Here is a 17,383-nt window from a genome sequence, read left to right as displayed (position 1 = left end):
TCTTGGTAAGAAATCGTGTATTTGTTCCATTTAAGTACAGTACAACTTTGTAGTATCAGAGTACAATTAATCTCAGAGCTGCATTACAGAGGGACATATGATTTCTATGATCGCGTTCTGGCCATATGACTGAGCGCTCGAATGAACTCAAGGATTCAAATATTAACCGTTTATTCTAAGCAAGTGCAAACAGATATTCAAAATATTAACGTAAATATGGGCGTTTTTTCCTCTGGTGACTTGTTTTTGTTGTCACTGTAGGCTATTAGCATATCCTAAAATCGAAAGCACAGGCACATGTAAACACCATATCAGATTAGATAACGTCTCGTGTAAACATTTCATCGAATCTTTCAATCGGAATGATTTTAATCGGAATGACAAAAAAGTGTACATGTAAACGCACCTAGTGACTCCCTGGCAGTAACATGCTGATGTGAGCATACACATGATGGTGCTAGTCACTACTGCCCAATAAAATGGTGTGATGATATAAGGGCTGTGGACATTCGTCACAACGAAGGTGTTCCCATAGTGACCGCTATCGCAGTGTAAGTGAACCTATGAAAGGGAACCACCACAGTGTCTTGTCATCAAAACACACAATTTGTGTGGACTGCAACTGACATTGTTATTATTTCTTTTTTCTTGTCTTCACCACCTGGCTACTGTTGTAAAATGTTGAGAGATTCAATAAAAAAATAAAATAAATAAAAGGTGCAGATTGTTCCAGATCAATGTGAATCATCAGATTGTCAAGTGAAGTCACCTTTATTTATATAAGCACTTTATACAATACAGATTGCGTCAAAGTAGCTTTACAGTGTTGAATAGAAAAACGTGTGCTGATAATGCAAGAGGACAACAAATTCAGTTTTCCAGTTAAAGTCAGTTCATTGTTGATTCAGTTATGTCATTGTCCAGATCAGTTCAGTTCAAATAGAATCTGTGCAATCAAGTCGACGATACTGACAGATATTAAGTGTCCCCAATTAAGCAAGCCAAAGGTGGAAGTGGCAAGGAACCTAAACTCCATCGGTGACAGAAATGGAGAGAGAGAGAGAGAAAAAAAACCTTGGGAGTTCTTCTCGGAGGCTGAAAAACTCGCCAGCTCTTCTTGCACAGATGATCTGAAGAAGAATCACAGCAGGAGCAGCAAACACCGCAAACTCAACAATAATCACAATCACTGCGAGTGGACAGATTATAAACAATCAAGAGAAGAAGAAAAACAGACTCAGTCTGTGAAACTGGGAATGAAATGAAAGGTATAAAACGACGACCAATGTAAAGACGTGAGTGGTACCTCCGAATAATGATCCAGCAGTAACTGAAGTCAGTAGGACTGCTGTGATCATGTCTGTTAGTTCAGTTCAAACATAATAAACATAGTATAAACCAAACATCATCATCATCACATCATACTTAAATTCAACATCAAATGATGAAAGAACAACCGCTGTTTCATGAGTCCATCATCTACTATCATGTTAATCTCAAGGTGTCAGGAGCAACATTTACTGTCCGAATACGGCTTTTGAGTTGATCTGAATCTCACAGTACAAGTGATACATGCATCATAAGACAATTGAACACAATATGAAACTCATAAGAAAACACAGTGATATCATTTAGATCATGAAACAAAATGTTATACAAGAATATAACTTTCTGACATTGTTCTTTGGGGAGGAACTGAATCTCAGTTGAATCTGCTGGTTTTGAAGATGAAGATGGACTTTATTCACTGTGAAAACTTTAGATAATGTTTCTTTGTCATGTCACTTGTAATGTCTGGTTCGGACAGATTTATCCAGATGATATTTTATTGTTTGATGCATTATTGTGTCACATCTGCTGAGGAGTCAGCATCAGATCTGAAAGTGCTGGATCTGAAGATGATCTACTTACTGTGATAGTGTTTTGTATGAATGTGTAGAGCAGATGAATGATTGAAACTCTTCCCACATGCAGTGCAGTGATACGGTTTCTCTCCGGTGTGGATCCTCTCGTGTCTTTTCAGGCTTCCTGACTGACTGAATCTCTTGTTACAGTGTGAACACTTATAAGGTTTCTCTCCAGTGTGGACCCTTTGGTGCCGTTTTAAACACTTTGCTGAAGTAAAAGCTTTTTCACATTCAATGCACATGAACTCTCGCACACCAGTATGTATTTTCTGATGTTCTTTCAAATATTCTAGACGTGAAAAACTCTTTCCACACAAATAACACCGATGTGGCTTCTCCTTTGTATGAACTCTTAAGTGTATCTTCAGGTTTGAAGCCCACAAAAATGTTTTTCCGCATTGATCACATGCGTGCAGTTTTTCTCTAGTGTGGATGTTCATGTGTGTCTTAAGGTTTGCTGAGTTTGTGAAACTCTTCCCGCACTGATCACAAGTGTATGGTTTCTCTCCCGTATGAAATCTCATGTGAATATCAAGACCACATTTGCGTGTGAAACTCTTTCCACACTGAGTGCAGATAAAAGATTTCTCTGCTCCTTTCTTTAAATCTTTCTGTTTGGTTTGAGAGCAACTCAAAGTTTTTTCTCCAGTTTTGACATGATTTTTCTCCTCAGCTTCACTTGAATCTTCATTCTCCTTGTTGAACTCTAAAAATGGAAGTAAAAATGGTTTATTTTCAGTAACTCGTAAAAAGCAGAGAAATGTGGACATAAAAATGAAACCTGATATAAAAGTGTAAAGTAGATAATTTATACAAAGTTTTTTTTTTTTTTTTGTGTAAATTATCCGTTCCTGAAATTTTTGTCATGATTGAGGTACACTGATCTTCACATGATTTTTAAAACATTATAGGCAAAAATCCATGTTTCTATTGGAAGAACTATTAAATATGATCGATCCACTACAAAAATGATCAGACATAATGTTATTGAAAAAAGTGCCTGGTTCATAGAAAGTGTCTCTTATGTCTCGTTTCCACTGAGCGGTACGGTTCGGTACAGTACGGTACGGTACGCAATTATGTCCGTTTCCATTGTCAGAAGTTGTGAATGGTACCAAAATAGCAAACCATACCGTACCACTTTTTTGGTACCCTTGGCTGTGCTAGGTACCCCAACGGAAGGATACCAAAAAAGTGGTACGGTATGGTTTGCTATTTTGGTACCATTCACAACTTCTGACAATGGAAACGGACATAATTGCGCATCGCACTGCATTGTACCGAACTGCACTGCCAGTGGAAACGAGCCATAAGAGACACTTTCTATGAACCAGGCACTTTTTTCAATAACATTATGTCTGATCAAAAGGGTGGAGCTAAACTCACTGCAGAAACTTGATTGGTTGACTAGAATCGTCACTTTTGTGTGATACAAGCTCCTCCTTCACTCGTTCCGCTCTGCTATCCATGAGTGTTGGGCTTATTTACATCACAGTGTGCAAACACAAAAAATATATAACAGTGTATTTTATAATTTTATATTTTCACAGACAATAGCTGTTTCTCAATATGCGTTCTTGTGGACTTGTGAAACGTCATTGCCCAAAAAACATTTGGCAGACCAGTGAATTGGTTCGCGAATCAGTTTGAATGATTCGTTCCGTTCCCTGCTGCACGCGCTGAGTCGTCTGACGCGGTTCTCAGAGTTGTAACAGAAAGTTTAAGAACATCAAGAGCGTCGAAGACGTGGCTTTGGATCTACAGTCAGTTGAAAGCAAATCGGCAAAGGCTATTGTTTGCTAGCTATGAAGATCTTTATTAGATGAACATTGCGTGCTGTCTACGGTTCCACACGATACCAATATGACATTACCAGTTTGTCGTACATGTACCTTATACATTAAAAACAATGTATAAATATATATGTATAAAAAATATATAATTTATACATTAAATAAGCTGTCACAAAGTATGAAATGAACACCCGCCAAACCCACTTTAGCTTTGCGCAATGGTGCGCGACCCGTTCCAGGAGGAATGCCTTTGCCTAGACACAATTAATATTGATATTTTCACAATATTTATACTTACAGAAAAATACATTTGTTTACATTTTGCAGAACAGACAGAAGAAGATCCATCAATGTGCATTTGTTTCGTTATGTTCAGATGTTCTTTAGCGGTCATGTGAGGAGTTTTCACTCTTCTCCGTGTTATATACTGTATATACATATATAATACATAATTAATATAGGCTACTTTAAAATATAATTTAATTAACAGAATTTTTATCAGCTGTTACCCCAGTCATATGATCCTTCAGAAATCATTCTAATATATTGATTTATTACCAGTGTTGTTGATAAAACCAGCATATGCTAAGGTAAGGTATGATTTAAAGTTGGGATGCTGGTTTATGCTGGTCGGACCAGCACATGACCAGCTAAGGACCAGCTCAAACCAACAGGGAACAGTTTTGCTGCTTAATATTTTTTGGAACCTGTGACATTTTGTTCAGGATTCTTTTATGAATAGAAAGATAAAAAGAACAGCATTGATAATAAATCAACATATTGCCATGATTTCTGAAGGATTATGTGACACTGAAGACTGGCGTAAAGGCTAATGAAAATTCTGATTTGCATCACTGAAATTACATTAAAAGAACAATTAAAAATCTTTTGAACGGCAGTGTGTGTGTATATATGTACATATAAATTTTATCTAAATATTTGTATCTAAATAAAAATAGACTTTCAGTATATGATCCAAAGTAACAAGTAACTAACTACTTCAGTAGTTTTTTTATCCGATACTTTTTTACTCTTACTAAAGTAACTATTCAGACTATTACTTTTACTTTTTCTTGAGTAAATATTTCTACAAGTACTTTTACTTGAGTACAGTTTTTGGATACTCTACCCACCTCTATTTAAAACTCAAATCTGCGGTTTATTTATAAAGATAGCACCAATTTTGGAAAATTAGCAAAATCCGATTTCAGAGCTCCAGGCGATCGATCACCAGGCGCTCAGTGCTCATGTAACCGCCTCGAGCAGCCTTACGCTCGGCTAGTCCTTAAGACATTTGCCGCTGGCTCTGATGTCTCTGCAGTGATTAAACATGAGATACAATTCGTTTTGGGTATATTTAAAAGGAATTCGTGGTCTCATGAATCTATGATTTGTTCCTGGACATATCGTTTTGGCTGAACACAAAATTATATTTAACTTTATATGTGACCCTGGACCACAAAAGCAGTCTTAAGTCGCTGGGGTACAGTGGGGCAAAGAAGTATTTAGTCAGCCACCAATTGTGCAAGTTCTCCCACTTAAAAAGATGAGCGAGGCCTGTAATTTTAATCATAGGTATACCTCAACTATGAGAGACAAAATGAGAAAAAAAATCCAGAAAATCACATTGTAGGATTTTTAAAGAATTAATTGGTAAATTCCTCGGTAAAATAAGTATTTGGTCACCTACAAACAAGCAAGATTTCTGGCTCTCACAGACCTGTAACTTCTTCTTTAAGAGGCTCCTCTGTCCTCCACTCGTTACCTGTATTAATGGCATCTGTTTGAACTTGTAATCAGTATAAAAGACACCTGTCCACAACCTCAAACAGTCCAACTCCAAACTCCACCATGACCAAGACCAAAGAGCTGTCAAAGGACACCAGAAACAAAACTGTAGACCTGCACCAGGCTGGGAAGACTGAATCTGCAATAGGTAAGCAGCTTGGTGTGAAGAAATCAACTGTGGGAGCAATTATTAGAAAATGGAAGACATACAAGACCACTGATAATCTCCCTCGATCTGGGGCTCCACGAAGATCTCACCCGTGGGGTCAAAATGATCACAAGAACTGTGAGCAAAAATCCCAGAACCACACGAGGGACCTAGTGAATGACCTGCAGAGAGCTGGGACCAAAGTAACAAAGGCTACCATCAGTAACACTGCGCCGCCAGGGACTCAAATCCTGCAGTGCCAGACGTGTCCCCTGCTTAAGCCAGTACATGTCCGGCCCGTCTGAAGTTTGCTAGAGAGCATTTGGATGATCCAGAAGAGGATTGGGAGAATGTCATATGGTCAGATGAAACCAAAATATAACTTTTTGGTAAAAACTCAACTTGTCGTGTTTGGAGGAGAAAGAATGCTGAGTTGCATCCAAAGAACACCATACCTACTGTGAAGCATGGGGGCGGAAACATCATGCTTTGGGGCTGTTTTTCTGCAAAGGGACCAGGACGACTGATCCGTGTAAACGAAAGAATGAATGGGGCCATGTATCGTGAGATTTTGAGTGAAAACCTCCTTCCATCAGCGAGGGCATTGAAGATGAAACGTGGCTGGGTCTTTCAGCATGACAATGATCCCAAACACACCGCCTGGGCAACGAAGGAGTGGCTTCGTAAGAAGCATTTCAAGGTCCTGGAGTGGCCTAGCCATTCTCCAGATCTCAACCCTATCGAAAAGTTGAAAGTCCGTGTTGCCCAGCGACAGCCCCAAAACATTACTGCTCTAGAGGAGATCTGCATGGAGGAATGGGCCAAAATACCAACAACAATGTGTGAAAACCTTGTGAAGACTAACAGAAAACATTTGACCTCTGTCATTGCCAACAAAGGGTATATAACAAAGTATTGAGATTAAATTTTGTTATTGACCAAATACTTATTTTCCACCATAATTTGCAAATAAATTCTTTAAAAATCCTACAATGTGATTTTCTGGATTTTTTTCCCTCATTTTGTCTCTCATAGTTGAGGTATACCTATGATGAAAATTAAAGGCCTCTCTCATCTTTTTAAGTGGGAGAACTTGCACAATTGGTGGCTGACTAAATACTTTTTTGCCCCACTGTATATCTGTAGCAATGGCCAAAAATACATTGTATGGGTCAAAATTATCCATTAATCTTTTATGCCAAAAATCATTAGGATATTAAGTAAAGATCATGTTCCATGAAGATATTTTGTAAATTTCCTACTGTAAATATATCAAAACTAATTTTTGATTAGCAATATGCATTGCTAAGAACTTCATTTGGACAACTTTAAAGGCAATTTTCTCAATATTTAGATTTTTTTTGCACCCTCAGATTCCAGATTTTCAAATAGTTGTATCTCGGCCAAATATTGTCCGATCCTAACAAACCATACATCAATGAAAAGCGTATTTATTCAGTTTTCAGATGATGTAGAGAATAGCCTCTTATACTTTGTAATTATACTTTTATAATGGCTATTATTGTTCATTAAAACAGTCATTTAACAAAAAGAGGCAGAGTTGTGCTTATTGCCGCGCTTTATTGCCGATCGCTACTTTCCGGCATACACCACACCTATCGAGTAAGGGTACGCAAGCTGGTTCAGGGTGTTCTGTCCCGAATCGTACTGTACCGTACCGTACTGTACTGTACTAACCCGTACCGCTCGGTGGAAACCAGCCATTACAGGCTCCAGACTAACATCTGAGAGCAGTGGCACCAGACCCAGTAAGATCTACAGATGGTAAAAGTAGATGTATACGGGAGACCTTAGCAAATATAATTTTTCTATCACCGCTTGGTCCAACACTGAAGGAAAAGGGCAGACAAAATAGATAAAACATTTCATATTTGTGCCAAGGTAACATAACACCAAATACAGTGTGATAAATGTACATTAATTATTTTTAGACAGAAAACAGGTAAAGCTTTGCCCCACAAAATGTTTGAGATTACACTAATGCAAAAACAAAGTGAATCTGATGTGTCTCACAGGCTACTTAGGTAACCGGAGTAAAGTTGGTTTTATATTCGCACATTCACACATTTCCGCGTTCAATAACTTTCTAATTATATGTGCAATAAAGTTATTTTTTGCAGATTCTAATCAGCGACATCATTGTCAACCTACCACATTTTTTTTCACAATCGATCAAAATGGGCAAGTATTGTTTTAATGTCATATTTACTTGCGAATGTCCGCTGAATGTCCAATGTAGTGCTGTAACTGAATGCAGAAGTCCGAATGTGCGAATATAAAACCAACTTTACCCAAGTTCACAGGCTCTGAGTTAAACAGTTTTACGATTCGAAAAGCAATGAGTGAAAATAAAAAATAAATCTTCTCGTTGTCAGTTCTATCGCATTTTTAAGACCTTTGAAAGGTGGATTTAAGGCTTATTTTTTACATTAAAGAATGTAAAACTATTTAAGGATCCGCAGGCACCCTGTTAAATCTTTAACACCACAAACTCATTAAAGATGAATGAAGAATAAACACCAACCTCCTTGTTCCTCCTGTTTTATTCTGCAGGGTTCTGGTTCAGGTTCTGGTTCCTCCTGTTTTATTCTCAAAGGTTCTGGTTCCTCTTGTTTTATTCTCAAAGGTTCTGGTTCCTCGTGTTTTATTCTCAAAGGTTCTGGTTCCTCGTGTTTTATTCTGCAGGGTTCTGGTTTAATCATGTTCTCCTCACTCTCCTCTTTAACAAACACCATCTTCACAGCAGCAGATCTCAGTTCAGATGATACTCCTCCAGATATTCCTGCTTGCTTCAACACTTAGTCACGACTCTAAAGATGAGAATATTACAGGTAAAGTTATTTACTGATCTGATTCAATGTTGTATCTTTCTATTTAGAAATAGTAGACTACATTTCAACAAACAGTTTGTAGCCATCACGAGATAACAACAGAGAGCTCTATGAAACTAACCTTCTTCTTCTGAGGTTTAAAGGTGTTTGACAAACAAACGCATGTGTTTTAGCTCCACCCGCTGGACTGGAGTGAAGAGGAGGGAAATAATATTAGATAAATACTTAGCGAGTGTACAGATTTAAATTTGGCAAAGTCAGCACTGCTTAACTTAAACAATATTAGCAAATACAGAGAATAATGTGTTGTCTACATGCTGAAGAACATTAGATAAAGAGTTAAATTATGAAATGAGTAGAGTTTTCAACAGATATTCAGTATGTTGGATACAACATTGTGTTTTTTGTTATATATTTTTTAAGCAGTAAGCAATAAACAGCAAATGGTATGAAGTAAATGGGCTTTCCAGACTATCTGACAAGGGTTGTAAGAAAAACTTAAAGGGATAGTTCCTTGGAAGTAAATGTGGGCGAGATCTGTTTGGTCCCTTTAACTTATCATTAGATGATTGATAGCTCTCATTACAACAAAATTTAATTTGTGCCTAAAATGTTTTGAAAACAATAACTGATATGTCAATGTACCTCATTCATGCAATTAATTCATAAAAACACACCAGAATGATTATGTCTTACAGCAGCTTTCTTGTTTCTGCTATTACATCAGGACACACTTTCATATTTCTCTCTTTGAATATTGGTTTATTTAAAGTGATTTTTTAATTTTATTTCAGAGCTGATGGAAGAGAGTGAGGAGAGAAGAACTGAGTGAAGTGGAGAAATATCATGTCAAACCTGGAGAAAAACCCTTGAGACGCTCAAAGACTAAAAAGAAGAGCCAATAAATCTATCACCTGCTAGGGGTTGAACGACTTCTGATTTTTTAAAGTCGACTTTTATGTGATGAAAGTCTAGTCGAAGTCGACTAGTCGCTGATGACGTCATTAATGAACAAATAAGCCTGGAGCTGAGACTCAAACACCTTGTGCACAGCTGGCATATGACGCAGCGCTGCCCACATGGCTATTGTTCCTATAGCAGCTCATTTTGATCAGTTCTTTTGTCTTTGGGTCGTTATATTTCTCACAGATTTCTGCTCGTTCTAAATCAGATACAGATAAAGTAGCGCAGTAAAGATTACATTCATATGAATGCATTAGTGAGAGCGATTGCTTGAGTGAATTAATTCTACCTGGCAGCGTCTCTCTACTAGTAGTGAAGCTGTGGGATTTAGTTATTAAGAAATATATGCTAGAACTTTTCAGTTTCTAAGCTATTTTATTGACAAATCACAGAACAGTGTTGACAGTACATTTCCACGCTGAACGATTCTGTGCACATGCGATGTACGCGCTACTGTCTGAAGCCTATAGGGCTTCTCACACTTGAAATTGTTAACCGAGTCATCCTAAATCCCTGATAAACGGAATCCCGGGTGTTCATTAACAGTCGTTTCACACAGTACATTCCTAAACCCCGGTTAACCTTCTTATTTGCATATTTGTGGTGTCACCGTCACTGATGAACAAACAGCAGGCAACCTGTTTACACAGCTTTTTCCGCGTCTTTCCAGTTATTAAAAAAAAAAAAAAAAAAAGTCACGTAGGTCTTTAGCCGTTTTAAGCATCATGAGACGCACAAAGGCAAGAAAACAAAGACTAAAATACAAAAGAAAGAAAACACAGAGCAAAGTATGTGAATATTTCTTGGAATTTATTTTAAGTGAATAACACCGTCTCTTTATCACTCCAGTTCACATGCTTTCCATCTTTTGACATTTCTTACTTTTCTCTCACCAGCTGCTGTTTACAGGACACGCGTTTCCTGTTACTGACGTGGCACGAGCCTCGCTGCTCAATTTCTGATTGGCTGTCTGTTACCAAGTGTCCAGCAGCACAAGCAAGCACCGCTCCGTTTCACACTGAACAAACTTAGCACCACAATGCGGGGTTAACACCACAAATGCGGTGCTAACCGTACTCCAGAGCAGGGTTTCATAACCTCGGGTAAATAAATCCCACTTCTGGGATCCCACTTCCTAATGGTTAGAGAGTTGGACCCGTAATCCAAAGGTTGCGAGTTCGAGTCTTGGGCCGGAAGGAATTGTAGGTGGGGGGAGTGAATGTACAGCGCTCTCTCCACCCTCAATACCACGACTGAGGTGCTCTTGAGCAAGGAACTGCTCCCTGGGTGCCGCAACATAACAATATTGCGTTATTCCCTAAAAAATTAACTAATTACGTTACTTAGCTACTTTTTATGGAAAGTAATGCGTTACATTACTTTTGCATTACTTTTTAAATGTGAGCAGGGCTTGATTGTTTTTAATACAAGAAGTTCTATTTAAAGCAAATGTAAAAGCCCTTTCACACCAAAAAGTGTAATGAATAAACCTCAGGCTGAAGGAAAAGTAAATTCACGTCTGTACAGTAGAACGCAGGAGAAGAAGGTTCAACACTCTTCAGCAATAAAAAAACAATGAAGCACAATTGTTAGTTTATCTAAAGTCATTTTTGCTTATTAGTATGGTTGAACTGGATCATCAAAGGTCAGCAGTAAAGACATTGGTTAATAAAATGAGATTAGATACATTCGTGTTGTTTAACATTTAATTATTGCAGGTTTGTGTCATATTCTGAGTTTGCATTTCACGGTTTTAATTCATTTTGATGAATATTAAATCAGTTTTTTGCGAGTGGGATGAATTAATGCACATTCACATTTAGTCTAGAACTACAGTAACATCATGTTCACACAGCGCACTGTCAGTCAATAAATGGGAAAAAAGTAACTGGCGTTACCTCCAACATTGTAGGTTAAGGAACTCCAATCATTGGTATGATTCACAATTAGCATAATCCCCGCCTATGTATTACAGCTGGTCTACTTTCTAAGGTTTGGCTCTAGTATATTGCTTAAATGCAAAATAAAGACTAATAGGCCATATGGCTAACAATAAATATTCAATAACGCATGTCCACCAAAGCGTTTTTAGCCAGCTGAAAAATGTCAGGCGCTCTTCTGAAAATGGCCAGCTGAGACGCTTTGGTTGCTATGATAAAAATGCAGTAACCAGCAATATTAATTTCTCTATTGTTGTTCAGTTGTTGTAGAAGTAGGATGATTGGTTGGTGTAGTATTTGTCCCACCCCTTCTCCATTGATTGGACGGCTGAGTAAAAAGTGACAGTGACAAGCGCTGCGTTCTACCCAAAGCTAAACAAACAGTTTAGCAACTCTCAGCTACAAAAAAAAAAAAAGAGCAAACGAACTTGTAAAATATTATAATGGCAGTGGATCAAAATTCAGTGTCATCAGTTTGCCAGAAAGAGAACAGAACATTTTACACACCATTTACACGTGGTAGGAAGCAGGTGTACATTTCTTTCATACTACTAGCGTTTTGAAAATACGAACATTTTCATGAATTCAAAAGTTTACGTCAGAACGGCTTTACGAATGATTTACACAAAAGTTCGTTCTGCTCGTGTTTCATGAATGAGGCCCATCGTTTTCATAATTCTTGGAAGCCAAACTCAAATTTGAAAATGAAATTAGATGAATCTCTCAGACTGAAAACGCAAGAGATCTTAAATGAATGTCTTGATATTATCGCATATAGAAACGGTTGACAAAATGCAATTAGCTTGAAAACGTTTATGTACCAATAGTAAATTTGAAGTGTATTTTCTTAGTTTCTCTGGTGCTGAAAAGCAGAACTGATAGCGTCAGATACTACGGTTTTATCGTAAATCAGCCCCAGGGCTTGTTTAATACCAGGTTCAGGTACCATCCCTACTTACAAGAGAAGCACAGATCAATCAGTTACAAAGCTACATGACAATATATCCTGTATCTGTTTTCTAAACACATCATCGAAGAATTAGAACTAGTACTTTAAAAAACAACAATGAAGAACAAATTAAAAATAAATCTTGTCTCTCAAAAGTGTTACAGTCTCTTCCTCAGCTTCCTGAATAAGAACAGTTTGTAGAAAGCTACTCTCCTTCATGAAAGAGTAAGTAAACTACAAACGTTACATGTCAAATGTGTCGACCGACTGAATCTCTTGTCACAGTGTGAACACTTGCACGGTTTTCTCTCCAGTGTGATTTCTCTCGTGTCGTCTCAGGTCTCCTGACCGACTGAATCTCTTGTCACAGTGTGAACACTTGTGAGGTTTCTCTCCAGTGTGAATAATCTGGTGCCGTTTTAAACACTGTTCAGATTTAAAAGTCTTCTTACACTCAAAGCACATGTAATCTCTCACACCAGAATGTATTTTCTGATGATTTTTCAAATGTTCTAGACGTGAAAATCTCTTTCCACACAAATGACATGAATGTGGCTTCTCCTTCGTATGAACTCTCAGGTGTTTCTTCAGGTCTGAAGCTCTCAAAAATGTTTTCCTGCATTGATCACATGTGTACAGCTTCTCTCTAGTGTGGATGTTCCTGTGCTCTCTAAGGTTTGATGATTGTGTGAAACGCTTCCCGCACTGATCACAAGTGAAAGGTTTCTCTCCGGTGTGAACTCTCATGTGAACATCAAGACTGTATTTGTATGTGAAACCCATTCCACACTGAGTGCAGATGATAGATTTATCCGTTCTCTTTTTCTTTACATTTTTCTGTTTGGTTTGAGAACAACTCGAAGGTTTTTCTGCAGTTTTGACGTGATTTTGTTCCTCAACTTCACTCAATTCTTCATTCTCCTCGCTTTCTTCAGTAAACTCTAAAATAATAGCAAAAACAGTTCATTTGTCAGTAGCTTGAAAAACAAGCAAACAAAGAAAACAAAGAGAAATGTAAAAGGACATAGAAGTGTAACAATGTAAAGTCAATTTCTATACAAAATTTTTATTTCTATTTGCAATTTTTTAAATTATACATGCCTGAAACTTTTCATGAATGAGGTACATTGATCTTCAAAATATCATTTTTAAAACATTATAGACACAAATCCCATGTTTCTACAAGGAGAACTATTAAATATCTTTGTTCAACTACAAAATTATCTAACATGCATTTTGTTGAAAAAAAGCCGGGGAGCAGTTGGGGGTTCGGTGCCTTGCTCAAGGGCACCTCAGTCGTGGTATTGAAGGTGGATGACTGGCTGTACATTCACTCCCCCTACCTACAATTCCTGCCGGCCCGAGACTCAAACTCACAACCTTTGGGTTACGAGTCCAACAGTCATTACCCTTAAGAAAATTAACCCTGGTTTTATTGTAGTAAAAGTATGGTAACCATGTTTTATTTTGGTGTATTTATTAACATTTGTATAACCACAGTTTTACTACAAACCATGGTTAAACTATGGTTAGTGTTGCAAAACCATGATTCATTTGTGGTTACCATGGTTTAACTATAGTAACCATGGTTTTTTGGTTTAATTTGTACTAAAATATTGGTTAATTTTCGCAAGGGTAAAGCTGAATGAAGAATAAACACCAACCTCCTTGTTCCTCGTGTTTTATTCTCAAAGCTTCTGGTTCCTCGTGTTTTATTCTCAAAGCTTCTGGTTCCTTGTGTTTTATTCTCAAAGGTTCTGGTTCCTTGTGTTTTATTCTCAAGGGTTGTCGTTCCTCATGTTTTATTCTCAAGGGTTCTGGTTCCTCGTGTTTTATTCTCCAGGGTTCTGGTTCCTCGTGTTTTATTTTCAAAGCTTCTGGTTCCTCGTGTTTTATTCTCAAAGTTCCTGATTCCTCGTGTTTTATTCTCAAGGGTTCTGGTTCCTCGTGTTTTATTCTCCAGGGTTCTGGTTCCTCGTGTTTTATTTTCAAAGCTTCTGATTCCTCGTGTTTTATTCTGCAGGTTCTGGTTTAATCATGTTCTCCTCACTCTCCTCTTTAACAAACACCATCTTCACAGCAGCAGATCTCAGTTCAGCTGATACTCCTCCAGATATTCCTGCTTGCAAGAAAACGATTATGAGGATGAGAATATTACAGGTATTTGCTTATCTGATTCAAAAATGGTATTTTTCAACAGGAAGCACATGTCTAACAGTCTATTGAGCCAGCATCATGACAGAACAACAGAGATCACAGTGAAACTTAACTTCTTCTGGGGTTTAATGGTGTTTGACAAACAAACGTATGTGTTTTAGCGCCACCCGCTGGACTGGAGTGTGAAGGGAGGAGGGGAATAATGTGAGAGAAATACTTAGCGAGTTACCATATAAATATGTAATTTCTAATAAAGTAAAAGAAGTACTCTACAATATTATTCACAGATGTTATCCTATAAATGCAGCTGTAAATGTACCTCTTGTAATATATATGTTGAAGATATTGAACATTAATTTTTCTATTGCCCTTTCTCTATTTCATTTTGGGATGACTTTAAAAGAGACATGACAAAAAAAAATAAACAAAGCCCTGTTTTCAAAACCCTTCTTTTTCTGATAAACAGATTTACATTATTAATCTGTTAATTAGCAAAATTTTATATTCATAAGTCAAAAGTAATTCAAAAGAAACCATCATTGTAACACTGATCTTAATATATACTTTGAAACCCTTTTTAATATGAGATCACAAAATAAGAAGCTTATAAAAATAATACAAATTCTAAAGCTTTTCAAATTTATGTAACTGCCCTAATGTATAGATTTTTTTTTTTATCCTGGTATTTGTTCTTTTATTATATATATATATATATATATATATATATATATATATATATATGTGTATACACACACACACACACACACACATATACGTTTGTGTTCATTTTGTGTTTTTGCTGTTGTTCTGTTTTGCATGCTTTGAGATGTGCAGTGTTGTCCTACAGAGTACATTTGTTTTCAATCAGCATTGTATAATATTGTTAGGATATAGTAGTCTGTTGTTTCTTGTGAAATCTATAACTACGGAGAACTGGACACTTGTCTAGCAGACAGATTTTTTCTTTTTATCCGGTGCAGAGTGTCTGATGAAGGAATGCTGCCATCAATGGCTCTCAGTGAGTACACTCGGGGCCGGATTAAAGCCCCAGGGCCCTTGATTGGCTTAAGGAAATGGGAACTGTCCTTATATCATTGATTGACAATTCATATAGGTGGTTGTTTTGTGTCTAATTATAAAATATGAAAATCATCACACATGAAAATCGAACATTCAAGCTGTTTATCCATTTTCTATCCCTGAATGTAAGAATGGCAAATCAAGGCGATTTCTTGTTTTTTCTTTTTTTTTTGAGAAAACGAAAATGGTGCCGTTTTCTCATGTTTCTTTTTTTCAAATTTAAATCAAAAAACGAATGAACGTACACGGACCCAGGTATGAGACATAATCCTTATTATTCTTTTGTTTTTATTCAGCCATTATCAGCCTTTATACTGGCAATAAAACGTTTACCAAGCCACATCGTTCAATCCCAGTATACATTTACCCAACTATTATCAAAAGTATTTCTAAATAAATACAACAAAACATTTCTTGCGACCTTACGTGAAGTATTATGACGAAATGCATTATAAAGAAGAATTGGACCTGTTCTGCAGCTGCATTAGAGCTAACATGCTACATAAGACAATTTATGAGATTAATAGTTTTACTCAGAACTCACTTCAAACCACCATCGAATGTTTGTAATAACTTCCTTTTACGATCACATGTGGAATTTGGTAATTTACTGTTGTTAAAATATGCTATTTATAGCCTTTTATATCGCTGTACAAATTAGCATTTCAGATGCACACATTCACTCAAGAAAATCACATACAGACCATATCTATCGTAATTGTGTGTTTATTATCTAATATAATCTATAGTGGCTGTTGTCATGTTTATTTCTGCTGCTCTGCTGAAACTCACGTTGTTTGTGATGTTACAACCGCCTCTCCGTTCTTAAGTTGCCAGGGATACATTCCAAGTATAATACACATTAGTAAAAGGATCTATTTTTATTTGTCTATATACACTTTGGGCGGCCGCGGTACATTAAAAAAGTAGCCCAAAAAAACGCAACCCACGGCTCTGTAATTTCTCCCAGAAAAGACTGTATTTTCAAAATAGCCCACTTGTGCCGTTACCCTGGCAACACTGGTTCGCTGTACCCTCATCACACAATGATAGATGACCTTCTGCGCTGTGATGACGGGAAGAAGAACCAAACGTTTAATCTGCGTTAAAAAAATATTAACGCGTAAACATTTTTTTGATTAATCGCATGCGTTAACGTGTTAACGTTGACACCCCTAGTTTATACATTAAATATATTTATATAAATATATACATGTAAATATATGTAAACATTTTCAAAATACATACTGTTTGTGTGTGTATTTATATACATAATAAATATACACAGTACACACACATCGCGATTAATCATTGAACCGCACTAATTATGAGGAATAAATTTGAATTTTGAAATAAAGTATTTAGACGTTCAAAAATGTAAGAGTTATAAATTATGAATCCAGTATATAAGGATTGTAAATAAATCATTTCAGGTAATATTTATCCTGACCTCTTCTCTTGTAAGCCTGAAAATGATCAGACATGTAATGTATTTTAGCATGCACTGTTTTTCTATACACCTGTATTAATGCCAGTAAATAAAGTATAATATTTACAAAATATTAACACACGTTGGTATTTGTGGTTTATGAGGCCCACAGACATTCCCAAGTGTTTAATAAAGCGATTACGATCAATACAAATGTTTCTCAAATCTCCTTTCACTGGAAAATAAAAATAAAGATTTCAGTTTCAGGCTCCAGTCTGTACCCAGTTCATGGATTCCATATATTGCTTTCTATTTTATCGATTTCACAGCTCATATGACTTTTCTAACCACAACCACTAAATCTAAACTACAACCAC

General features: G+C 36.8%; 2 protein-coding genes across 3 annotated transcripts; both read right to left on the bottom strand.

Annotated features, from left to right (window-relative positions):
* Positions 1-532: 532 nt before the first annotated feature.
* LOC131537578 (zinc finger protein 239-like) lies at positions 533-9,354 on the bottom strand. 2 transcript variants are annotated; one of them, XM_058771140.1, is made up of 3 exons: positions 8,610-9,354; positions 8,182-8,467; positions 533-2,613 (listed from the first exon to the last, which is right to left on the bottom strand). In XM_058771140.1, exons 2-3 carry the CDS (start codon positions 8,390-8,392, stop codon positions 1,904-1,906), a joined length of 921 nt encoding a protein of 306 aa, XP_058627123.1. In that variant the 5' UTR covers positions 8,393-8,467; positions 8,610-9,354; the 3' UTR covers positions 533-1,903. The 2 variants fall into 2 exon arrangements, with proteins under 2 accessions (XP_058627123.1, XP_058627122.1); XM_058771139.1 differs by lacking the exon at positions 8,610-9,354 and having other exon boundaries at positions 8,182-8,603.
* Positions 9,355-10,244: 890 nt separating this feature from the next.
* LOC131537611 (zinc finger protein 679-like) lies at positions 10,245-14,357 on the bottom strand. Its single transcript, XM_058771193.1, has 3 exons — positions 14,123-14,357; positions 14,005-14,092; positions 10,245-13,281 (listed from the first exon to the last, which is right to left on the bottom strand). Exon 3 carries the CDS (start codon positions 13,121-13,123, stop codon positions 12,620-12,622), a length of 504 nt encoding a protein of 167 aa, XP_058627176.1. The 5' UTR covers positions 13,124-13,281; positions 14,005-14,092; positions 14,123-14,357; the 3' UTR covers positions 10,245-12,619.
* Between the last annotated feature and the right edge of the window lie 3,026 nt (positions 14,358-17,383).

Source organism: Onychostoma macrolepis, chromosome 03, assembly GCF_012432095.1.
Source record: "Onychostoma macrolepis isolate SWU-2019 chromosome 03, ASM1243209v1, whole genome shotgun sequence".
NCBI lineage: Eukaryota > Metazoa > Chordata > Actinopteri > Cypriniformes > Cyprinidae > Onychostoma > Onychostoma macrolepis.
Note: the sequence above shows the minus strand (reverse complement) of the source record. Positions and strands in the feature narration are given on the sequence as shown.

Bases quoted from the DNA above. Each gene is read 5' to 3' on its own strand.
- LOC131537611 (XM_058771193.1), bottom strand. From the start codon at position 13,123: ATGGGTTTCACATACAAATACAGTCTTGATGTTCACATGAGAGTTCAC.
- LOC131537578 (XM_058771140.1), bottom strand. From the start codon at position 8,392: ATGGTGTTTGTTAAAGAGGAGAGTGAGGAGAACATGATTAAACCAGAA. The intron at 2,614-8,181 runs GTTGGTGTTTAT...TTCCATTTTTAG, and splicing joins AAAACAGGAGGAACAAGGAG to AGTTCAACAAGGAGAATGAA.